Below are 12,245 nucleotides of genomic sequence, written 5' to 3' on the forward strand. Positions count from 1 at the left end.
TATGGGAGAAACTAGCCGTGATCAACTAATAATGATGCCCTCCTCAACCAATATGGATCTGATGGTGGGCTGAGAGAGTATACAGCCTGTGTGATGGAAGCTTATCAATGACATTTCAAAGAACCTCCTAGATTTGCATTTGTCTGCCGATGGAGGGTTGTGATGCTCTAGGTCGGGGGCGTTTGGCCTGAAAATAGATCAAGCTCTATCAGTGTGAAGACCATTCTAGGGCGGAGGACCGGACTACTAGTGTGGGCAGTGGATGCATGACAACTGAAGAAATCTGTAATGGCCCTCTAGGAAAGCACAACCTTTATGTGGCACCAACATCTTATTCTAATCATGCGTGATAGCATCATGACCTGTAGCCTCTCTATGCTCTTCTAGATAGCCTCCCCTAGCATTGTTGCCCAACATATCTTACTAAATGAAGGAAAAAAATGCTATCAAAACAACCCCCAAGGTTGAGGAATCTCCCATATTTGTTAATCAATTAATGCCTTTAACAAAAGGGCCTTAAGACTAAGGCAAGCAACCTTATGGCAGCAATTATGAGAACTGCTGTGTGATTCCCCGCACCTGTGTGCATGGCCAGGCCAGCGAACTTGTTCTCCTTGTTGTCGCTGGACCCCGAAACGAAAGCAGAAGAAGAAGGAGAAGAGGGGAAGGTGAGCTCCATGCCCTCCTCCAAGAAGAAACGCCGGAAGCCCAAGAAGGAGAATGTCGAGGCCTTGATTTCTAGCCTTAGCATTCGTGAAGACTCGCAGGACACCAAAGTCGACGCAAGCACCCTGTCCTTGGATTGTAAGGACGAAGACTGTATTGGGTCGCTAACAAACTTAACCACAGGCGAACACGTTGCTGCTCCGATCCTCTCCATGGAGAGAGGTGCAACCCTTGGATGCTTGAAGTGGCCTCTCGTGTGGATCGACCTTGAAATGACAGGTATGTTGCTGACCTTAGCTCCCAACTCGTCTCACCTTTCTCTAAGCCCTGGAACGTTTTGAAACAAAGATTGCTATATGGTACAAAGCAAACCTTTGCCATCTATTCAAGGAGTCTGCCAGGGAATTACAAACTTGATTCTCTTAATGCCTGCTGCATTGCTGTAGCATGCAGTGCAGATACTCATGCACGCATGGGTGCGGTGTGTGTGAGGTTGACTGGTCTCAATTATTGAGCATGCGAGTAGAGACGAGAAACCATTCTCTGATGGTGTGCATAGGTGGAGCAAACAAAAAGTGTGCATTCCTCAGTCTCTATCTACGGCATGTCACTGAGGGTGTTCTGAGTATGTGGGTTTTATGTGTGTACATTATTATTCAAATTTATTGACCGTTTTGGACCTTCTTTCCCATCTTACTGTGCAAGACATTGCACAGATGAAATCTTTGATTTGCAACTTTATGATTTATTTGAGCAAGCTCAATAACCATTCTGCATCTCATCTAGACAGTGCTCTCTCGATGCGTAATGCTGACCCCAACTAGGCAACCAACTCTGAAGAATGGTTTAGCAGAAGCCCTAACTGTGATGCCAATTATAAGGCTATTGGTCAAGTGCATGTTGGGAAAAGCATAATGAGTGATAATAAAAGCTTAATGAGATCATGGAGTGATGAAAGAGCTATGGTGGTTCAAGATAAGCCATGGTGGTCACATGAACAAAAGTGTAATTAACTAGTACTTAATCCAAGATTAAGAGAGCATAATGACAGCACAATAAGGAGCATCACATAGCATATAAAATTCGTGTTTTTCTCATTAGGAGGGCCACCATTTTATAGCCAAAGTGTACATGCTTGAATGACATCATTGCTTACATCTCATCAAGAGCATCCAAGGCCATCTCCCTCCACATGGCTTCCTAGAATATAGCCTCCATGGAATCTTCTGAAACTCGCCTACTTCAAGTGGGGTTTGACCCTTACATTCACCTGGATTCTCTTCACATTACATGGTCCTTTTACATTTTATTGAGTGCTTTAACCTTAGACCATGACATTGATCATAAATTCCAACATATTCCAATACCCTCCCTTGATCATGGCATGGTATATTGCCCTCCCTTGATCCAAACATTACATGAAAGAAAAAGCTTAACTCATAAGGAGTATAGCTCTACAGTACATAAAAGAAATTAGCATCGCTCATAGGGAGCATAGCTTCTACATTGCAAAAAGAAAATGACATGACATGAAAACATTCCTACATGAAAACATTCCTCTCCCATACCCCATCATCATCATAGCATCATCATCATCATATCCATGGGCATCATCATCATCTGTCATCATTTGTTGGTCATGGAGACCCAACTCCCCATCAATCCCCCCTTGAGGGCTACATGGCCTACTGAGAGATATTGTGGGCATCATAACAACACATAACCTACATCATCGGTGGTTAGAGGTGTCCATACATAAACATTTGGGTAAGAGAGGGCATAAACATTGTTGGCTTTAGAAAGCCCATTCTGCATCTACCTCTGCATCAAAGGAGGTAGTAACATTGTTGCATGCTTGAATTGCTTCTTCGGAATCATTCGAAGTGCTTACCATATTTGCCTGGTTGGTGTAACATTTGTCGGCGAGGTGACCTGGCTTTCCACATTTGGTGCATATTCGCTTTGGCTTGTCTTTGTGGTAGCAATTCTTGGCAAGATGTCCTGTCCTTCCACAATGTGTACATTGGAGTGATTTGCCGGTTTGCTTTTGAACAAGGTATGCCTGGTTTGAGACAAGATCAATGGCTCTACCTTTCAGCTTCTTCTCTTCTTTCAAGAGAACACTCTCTATTCCCTCCAAAGTGGGATCCTGCATGTACTTTAAGGTCGGCATGAGTGTATCATACTCGGATGGCATTGACTTTAGGAGGATGGCTATGGCATCACTCTCCTTGACTGGTTCATTGATGGCTTCGAGCTGGGCCATCAAGCTCTTCATGGTGTTGATGTGAGATGCAAGTTTCTCATCAATCTTGTACTCTAGACTGTAAAAGTCTACTTTGAGACTGATTTTGCTGTGGAGGCCTTGAGCACCAAAAGATTTATCCAGTGAATTCCACGCAATTTGTGAAGATGTTCCATTACCAATGTAATGTATATAACTATCTTCAACTCCAAGGGCAATGAGAGCTAATGCTTTCTCATCCTTGGTTTGCCAAGAGATTTCTCCTTCTCGTGTGGCAGGTTTAGGTATAGTGCCATTGACTATGCCCCAAACTCCTTCTTTCATTAGTAAAAATCTCATTTTGACTTGCCAAGTGTGGAAGTCATGACCGTTGAATTTCTTGATGAAAGAGGATGATATGTAAGTTGACTCCATGATTGGAACTGAACAATGCAATAGATTAAAAGCTAGAATCCCCCTTCACCATATAGATGCATGAAATTACTCAAGAATTTCCCAAATCCATAAGCCTTTGCATAGTGATAATAATGGGGCCTAGACTTGATCCTAGGTTTTCTAGTTTTGCTTTTGGGTTTCAATGATTTTTTGATATAATCTTCATTAGATGATTCAGCATCCGAATGCATGACTACAAAGAGATATTCAACTCAATATGCATATTAGAATGTCATCTCAATAGATAATTATATGATGATTAGTGGAGATGATTAATTAAAGAGGGAAAAACTGCCCCCAAAAATAGAGTGAGCTTTGAGCAATTGAATGAGGCTCTTCCCAAATGAGAAACATAAAATGCTTTAAACCAAGTGAGAACCAAGGTATTGGCTCTAAGCTCAGCACTCAAACATGCCAAGATGTTGCTTCAATCTCTGTAAATCTGCTCTGCAACACAGCATGTAGTGTCACTGAGAAATTAGTTCAAACAGCAGCTACAGTGGACCATTGCTCATGAAAATCAACAAGGAGGAGCTTCATAGCATCAATGTTATGCTCATAAGAGGAATTTGCAAACCATTCTTTGTACAGCTCCAATTTAATGAATTTCGCAGCGCAGAGGCGGGCTGTTGCAGAGCCAAATTCGCCGCGTGTACTTCGTGGGAGCTCAAATGGAGCTAGGTGTAGAATGCGCCGGCTGTTAGCTTTCTTTTGAATCAAAAAGCTTGAGATTTGGTGGAGTATAGAGCTCACATGAAGCAAAAGACCAGCAGGGGGTGCAGTGAAGCTTTAATGGAAAGCTTGAAAAAATGAAAAACTAATCAATGTGGTTAATTACTATGCCTAGGGATAATCATGGCTCTGATACCATGTTGGGAAAAGCATAATGAGTGATAATAAAAGCTTAATGAGATCATGGAGTGATGAAAGAGCTATGGTGGTTCAAGATAAGCCATGGTGGTCACATGAACAAAAGTGTAATTAACTAGTACTTAATCCAAGATTAAGAGAGCATAATGACAGCACAATAAGGAGCATCACATAGCATATAAAATTCGTGTTTTTCTCATTAGGAGGGCCACCATTTTATAGCCAAAGTGTACATGCTTGAATGACATCATTGCTTACATCTCATCAAGAGCATCCAAGGCCATCTCCCCCCACATGGCTCCCTAGAATATAGCCTCCATGGAATCTTCTGAAACTCGCCTACTTCAAGTGGGGTTTGACCCTTACATTCACCTGGATTCTCTTCACATTACATGGTCCTTTTACATTTTATTGAGTGCTTTAACCTTAGACCATGACATTGATCATAAATTCCAACATATTCCAATAGTGCAGGTGTAACAGAGACGGAGCAGAATACAAGCACACATTAATAACCTAAACCACTACCGTATTTCTATTGTATCTTGAGCAAATGCTGCATGTAAAGCCTGCCAATTGATTCAAGGCTGAGCGTTAAAGAGTAAACCTAATATTTTACTCAAGAACAGTTTCCCTCGCAATCCAAGTTGCACGAGAACCACTCTCTAGAAGCAATGCTGGCTGGGGATGGAAGAAGAAACTCACTACAGGGAGTTGGGTTGTGACATGTCCTTGACTTTCTTAATCCAGGCCTAAGCGTACTGGTTAGGAACATTATTGCAAAAGCAATGATTAGACAGTAGAGAGAAGAGAGAGAGGAACTGTATTTTCAGTATATTGATATGATACAAAGGAATGTCTGGTTGTGGCCTTTGGCCTTCCAAAATGGGCTGAATCCTGACTAAAGGACTGACTATTGATTTGCCTCCATTTGGGGATCAGATAATCTAATGATTAACTAGCCTTGCTATTTATAGGCTCATGGAAATACCCCTATGGCAGCCCGACTGCTGTTGGGCAGCAGAGACGAGCACGAAAATCATTTAAATATCCTTTAATGATGCTGATTCCAAGGCAATGTCGCTGAGACTCCTGGGGTGGCCGCACCTCAGGCAAGTTGCTGACCGACCTGCGACTGCCAGCCAAGTACCAATCGCCAGACTCCTGTGTGCCGTCAGCCGAAGAAAGAGAGTGATCTTCCTCGGCCGAAAGCTATCCCAAATCCTCTTCCAAAAATCTGAAAGGAAGCACTGTGATAGGCCCTGAGATTGCCAGTGTGTTGCTGTTGCCGGTGTGCCATCTATCTCAGGCATCTGGATCCTGCGGCCAAGCCGAGCTGTATATGCAAAGAAAAGGGCATCCAGAGTCTCCACCTGATCTGTGGGATCATACCAAATCCACTCTCCAGGGTCCGACTGCAACCGTGTGAGAGGTCGGCACTCTGAAATCCATAGCTGCCCCAAAGTCTCTTCTTGGCCACCTTGGCCTGTGCTGGATTTATGTGCCATGCCTGTGCTCGAAAACCAATCACCCTCACCCTCACCCTTTGCAAGGTGCAGCCTCTAAAATCCTCCAAGGGGTGCTCTGATCTCTCTAGTCTGCCATGGGATCCAATAGAAAAGGTGAGTAGACCACTGTCCTCATCTACTCCATGGACTTGGCTGGTCCCATGCTCACAAGCTGCTTCTCTGAGGCCACTGGAACAATCTGTATGAGGGCTGGCCTGAGATGATCCCAAGCATGAAGTAGAGTTGCTGCGAATCTGTCCTCAAAGGCAGGACTAAAACCACGGGCTCGCATCTCTGTGAAGATCCATCTAGTACTCTGCGGCCATGGGCCTCCAAGGCTCAGAGTGCGGGCTGAAATCCGGGCCAAGAGGAAATCCTTCCAAGGCTCACCACCAGGTAGGAGTCCTCTAACAATCAACTTGCCCAGCAGGGCACGACTGTATAGCTAGATCGATGAGGCAAAGCCCCCCTTTGCTACGTGGTTGAATGATCACTCTCCATGCCACCTTGGCCTTGGCTAGCCTCCCATCACTTTCGGTCCACAAGAAGTTCCGGATCAAATGTTGTACCTGGCCAATACATGCTCGAGAAAAGGCCTAGCACGAGGTGATGTACCACATGGTGGCAAGCAGTACCTGGTTCGCCACCACCACTCTGCCTGCTAGGGATAGCCTCGCCGAGCTCGAGTATAAAAGCTTCTTCCGAATACTCAGAAGAAGCGAAGTGAGCTGTTGCTCGGGAGAGAGATCAATTGTCACATGCATGCCACGTGGACATGCTTCTTCTAATCTGGACAGGCAGTAGGATAGGGTCAGACACCTTTCTAGGGCTGAGTGGGACCAAGAGGACTGTAGCCAGTGACCAGCAGCAGTGGATGAGAAGGCGTGAACCAGGCGGCAACCTCACAAGGCTGTGAAGGGCAGCGTGGAGCATTCAGTAGTATAGCCGTAGTCGGTAGGCAGCCAGCAGTAACCCGACAGGAGGAAAACGCCCAGAAGTGCTGGTCGGCAACATTAAATGCTGGTTAGCCAGGTTTGGTCCAATCAGCTAGATTATAAGGGCCTATATAAAGAGGGCGAGGTCTCTTAGTCAGTCATTCAAGTTCCCACTTGGGACTTGGGTCACAAGTAGGAGTACATGTCACCAGCCTGGACATTTCTCAATATGAAAGGGGTCTGGTGGACTCGTGGATGTCTAAATATTTGGAAAGTACAAGCTTTGGGAATGGGGGATTATCCTAGAATACAAAGGACCACACTCCTAAAATTTAGGAGAGTTGCTCTCCGAGGAAATTCTGTTCGCGTCATTACATCTGAAATTGAGTAGATACGATACCAAGAGTTGGCAAAGTGCCTATGACAGAATGTCTACCAGTTGGGATATTTTTAGAGATAAGTTTATGGAAGGACCCATCTCTTAGATTGGGACATGTGGCAAGAAAGTGGACCAAAGTGAGACAAGTGGCCTGACACTTGTTAGAAAGTGGATCAAAGTGAGACAAGTGGCCTCACACTTGTCACTTCAGCTATTGTGTGGCTCTCCACTTGTCATTGTAGCATTCTCTTGCCATTTTAGCTCATGGGAGGCCCAAATCTATAAATTGGAGCCCTCTCTCTTCATTAATAGAGGCTCTCTTGCTGCACACTAGCCTCTACCACCGTTATAGGCTGCCCTAATGATGGCTACTCTCTTTCTCTCTCTCTTGAAGGTTGCCCATGAAGAATACCGGCTGTTGGGGACTGTTTTGGAGGCTTCCATCGCGAAGAAATACTGAAGGCAAGGGTTTCCATCTCTTGAAGGCTGCCCATGAAGAATACTGGCTGTTGGGGACTGTTTTGGAGGCTTCCATCGCGAAGAAATACTAAAGGCAAGGGTATTTAATCATTTATTATGATTTCTAGCCATTGTACTTGTTGTACCAGCCTTTGTACCTATTGTACCAGCCATTGTACTGGCTGTACCAGTCCTTGGTACTTATTGTACTTGTTGTACCACCCATTGTACCGGCTATACCCACTTATGTACTTGCTATACCAGCCATTGTACCTGTTGTACTAGTCACTGTACATGTTGCACTAGCATTTGTACTTGCTGTACCTGTTGTACCAGCCACCGTACTGGTTGTACCAGCTGTACCGGTTGTACCAGCCATTGTACGTGCTGTATCGGCTGAATGGAGAGTTATACTTGTTGTACCAGCTCTATTGCATGAAGACCCGTGGTTTTTGGGGAAGAATCAGTACCCACACGGAGGTATATGGATTATATTATTGGCTCGGCATTTCTACAGCCTATGTTCCGGCTTGGTAGCCTCGTGTTGGGCTGTGTCATGGCATTTGTATATGGATAATCCGGCATCTCCCATGGGGAGAGTAAGGCCCTCAAAGCTTGTACATGATATTATTCTCCTTGGGTAATAAAATACTCCAAGGGGGGGGGGGGTCGGCCCATCCCGGCCTCTATGCGGTGTCACACGTGCAAGCTTCATTTTCAGCATTTGTGGATGTTTTTGTCCAGCTTTTATATTTAAATGTTTTAATATACATTGATGGTATCAACAAGTGTGTCAAAGGTCCTAGTCCCCCGGGCACCCACCGCGAGTTTCATTGGTATCAGAGCATAGGCTTTCTTGGAAGCGGAGGCTTCCTTCTATCAATAAGGAAGAGAAAAGATCTCAAGTGGGGACCACACTTACCATCATTGCTGTTAAGCATGGTCAGCCGCTTCATAGCTTATGAAGCAAGAGCATGAGCAGTAGACAGGTTGTTGATCTAAGGATTTATGAATTCACAAAAATTTATCTTGGAAGTGTGGAGTTGGCTTTATGTGCACACATTTAGCACTCTTTTCATATGGATATTGTGGATTATATTATCAAGCTTACAGGCAAGCTATATGGAGATATATCTCAGGATATCTTAAGGATATGGTGACGAGACATTTCTTTTGGCTTCATGACCAACCTGGCAAAGAAAAGCTAAGTATACTTTGAGTTTGCAAAGTTGGTGCTTTTGCTATTTACTATGAAGTGTTTTTGATGTTCACTAACCCTTGTATAGCCATGCAAGGAGAAAGGTGGTGTCGTTTGCCTTGACATGGTTTCAAGGAAACATTGTTTATGGCTCCCTTTATTGGGATGGATTATATCTATGGAGATTTCTTTCTTGGACAAGATTTATATAGATAATAGCCTTCACAAGCAATTTCTATGAACGAATCTGTCCTAGTTTATAGAGAAGAAATATTTGAATCTCTCATGGATATGCTGCTTTTATGGATAAAAGTCCACCTCTACTCCAAGGTGTGGTTAGCACGGAGTATGTGGTAAGAGGTATGGTATACAGGTCTATGGATTCCTGGACTTCTTTTCTAGGGATTTGGATCCATCCTCAGGTTTATGGATTATGTTTATGACTCCCTTTTACTGGGATGGATTATTCTTTATGGCTCCCTTTATTTGGGATGCATTGGACTTATGGAACTAATGGTTCACATAAGTGTTCTCTTGTCCTACGTGCTCTCTTGAAGATTGTTTCTACCATGTGTGGGTGGAACAATAGAGAGCAGATGGAAGGGAACATGGGCACTTCAGAGGGTAGTGTTGAGCACAACATGCCGTGTATAGTGTTCTCTTGTCCTACGTGCTCTCTTGAAGATTGTTTCTACCATATCTGGGTGGAACGATAGAGAGCAGATGGAAGGGAACATGGGTACTTGAGAGGGTAGTGTGAGTTGGTGGCCGAAATGCCTACAAACTATTGGTGACCGAAATGCCTATAAACTATGTGTAGCAGAAATGCTTATGGAACACCAGGCTATCTATGCCTGCGAGTGATTGTTTTATCTTGTTACTTGAGCCCACCTCTCATCCAAGGTGTGTGGTCAGAGTACCAACACAAAGTGCAAGTGGTAAAGTGGACATGATACCTGGTTGGCAAGGGACTTATGTGTATGCCAAGGGGCATGTGGATTGGCACATGTTTGTGTGCTTTGAGCTTGGATTATGATATCTGGACTTATCGGACTATTTTGTCTTGCCTGTTTATTTGGGACATGGATTTATTTATCTTTATGCCATATTAGAATTACTATCTCCCCATACAGAGGCCAAGAGGTTCATTGTTCATCTCACCATGCATGTGAAAGCTCTATGGATCTATATTTGAGTCTGAGCTCAGCACACTGGTAGAGAGAGAGGGATACATAGCACCACGGCAGGGAGGATTTAGGAGGACCTTCTCCATGCTGGATCACATATTCACGCTTTGGGCTATCATCGAGTAGGCCAAGGCAGATGACTGATTATACTGTTGCTTTGTGGACTGCCGCAAAGCTTTTGATATAGTGCCTCGGGCTCATCTCTTACAGTGTTAACAACATCTTGGGGTCCCATGTGACATGGTCTGGGCTATCATTGCCTTATATGAGTCAGTTATTGGTAGGGTGAGATGCCCGGGAGGACTATCTGAGGAGGTCTCTAGCACCATCGGAGTGAAACAAGGATGCTCACTATCTTTGACCCTCTTTGGACTTTACATAGATGAGATCTCAGACTTCATTGATAGAATTGGAGGCAGAGGAGCTTTTCTAGGAGATATTCTTGTTTCCATCCTTTTATATGCTGATGATATTGTACTCATTGCAGATTCTGAGGAGGGGCTACAGAAGCACATGGATACTTAATAGGATATTTGCGCACAGAGGAGGCTCTTAGTCAACCTTGGGAAAACCAAGGTTATGGTATTCCACATCTCCTACCCAATTGCAGGCCACACAGAGATCACTTACATGGGTAGCAAGGTTGAGGTGGTGCACTCATGTCACGATTTGTGACTAATAATATTAGTATTCATTAGTGAAGAGTTGTTCCTTCTCGACTAGTCACCAGTCAAGGGACACATCTGTCAGAATATGCAGCGGAGATGATGACCAAATCTGGGAACACGAGCAAACGCAATGCAGAAAAACAGCACAAGAGAGGGAGAGAGAGAGGCGTGTAACTCTGCTCTATATATACACAAGAAGATCCGGAATATGATACACAAAAGTGTGGGGGCCATGGGGCCATTTTATATGGCCCCATATGAGCAGTCGGTGAGCATTATGGACAGCCGACAGCCTCACGACCAGGTCCTCTCCAGTCGGCCAGCCCAGAAATAGTCCACGACCTGCAGCTACTTCAGTCGGCCAGCTCCAGTGAATCAGCCCTCACACGTGTGGAGTCGGCCAGTAGTAAAGAGAAGCACGACCCATAGGCTAACACCTGGACTACTCAGGACAGCCTACCCCATCTGGTAAAAATAGGAAAAAAATATGGAGAGTGGGGAAAAATGAGAAAACACCTAATACGGGCGGGCACACCCACAACAGAGGCCCTGGTGTCTCAGTAAAGACAGGAGATGACTTCTAACACCCCTTCTCAGCTCCTGGCTGTGAAGCCAACCACAGGGAGCTGGGGTGCCGCCTGAGCAAATCTTGAGATAGTGACTTCATGAAGAGGTCCACCGTACTGTTCTCCGTCGAACAGAACTCTAGCAAGATGTCATCTTCAACGATCTGTTCACGAACAAAGTGCCTCGGGATGACCATGGGTTCCTCCAGTGGAAGCCCAATCCTGCAATGCAACCTCTACAACCTCACCACCTCACAAGCAGCATCACAAGCAGCTCGGTAGTGTGCCTCTGTCAACGACAAGGCAAAAGATGACTGCCTCTTATTGCTCCATAAAATTGCTCCTGGGCCTGAAGTAGATCTCCTCGTGTCTGGATCTCCTCCCCAATTTGAGTCACTCCAACTGTGGAGTCGGACTCCATCCATCAACCCTCCTCTTGTGTAAAAGAGTCCATGATCCTTTGCATGCCGCAAAAACCACAAGATACGCAATCCTGCCTCCCAAAGAGTCATCTGCAACCATGAGCTCAACTGCCTCATCAGGAAGCTCACGTCCAATCTGGTGTCCATCAACCAAATCAATGAACCATTCTGCTTCCGAGTCACAGAGGCATCACACTGCTCACAAGGATCAACACCTGTTACGGTGCAAAGCCAAGTCCTGGAAACCTGCTGAAGACCACGCACGGCCTTTTGAAACCTGTCAACCACCCCTTCTGAATCCGGAACCACAAAGCCTGGAGAATTCACCTCCTTCTGCAAGTAATCAACTGCCACCTGCCTGGCTTTTCAAGAGGTTCCCGTGGAAAGAACATTCTCATCTACAGGAATTTCTTTGTCCGGAATACTATGAGACATCAGAGCATAAGTTACCTGTTCAGTTTCCTCTGATTGACGAACACAAGAACCACCAACATCAGTACTGGAAAGTTCCTGCCAACTAACTGCTGCCATCAACTGGCAAGCTATCCACCATCTGGTCTCGGAAAGCCTGCACCTGCTGCATATCCACACTTAAGTGGCCATTACTAGATTGCCACTCATCACAAACCTGAGAACCTGGGAGAGGGAGTGCTGAAAGCTTGTAAACTCCATTCTCCACTCTGCCTTCCCAAACTACATGGCCTATT

At 44.9% G+C, this 12,245-nt stretch overlaps 1 protein-coding gene across 5 annotated transcripts in view; it reads left to right on the top strand.

Moving 5' to 3' along the window:
- Window positions 1–502: 502 nt before the first annotated feature.
- LOC147602946 (Polynucleotidyl transferase, ribonuclease H-like superfamily protein) overlaps window positions 503–12,245 on the top strand; it is a 105,271-nt gene continuing 93,528 nt past the window's right edge. For 2 of the 5 annotated variants that reach the window (XM_086797112.1, XM_086797113.1), the window contains exon 1: window positions 508–945. In XM_086797112.1, coding sequence (XP_086653238.1) covers window positions 588–945 — 358 coding nt within the window. In that variant the 5' untranslated portion in view covers window positions 508–587. Of the gene's footprint in view, window positions 946–12,245 lie in introns of all 5 variants that reach the window. The other 3 variants (XM_086797116.1, XM_086797115.1, XM_086797111.1) reach the window with 3 other exon arrangements.

The sequence above is a fragment of the Cibotium barometz genome, chromosome 65 (genome assembly GCF_041138505.1).
Source record: "Cibotium barometz isolate CiBa-2024 chromosome 65, ASM4113850v1, whole genome shotgun sequence".
NCBI lineage: Eukaryota > Viridiplantae > Streptophyta > Polypodiopsida > Cyatheales > Cibotiaceae > Cibotium > Cibotium barometz.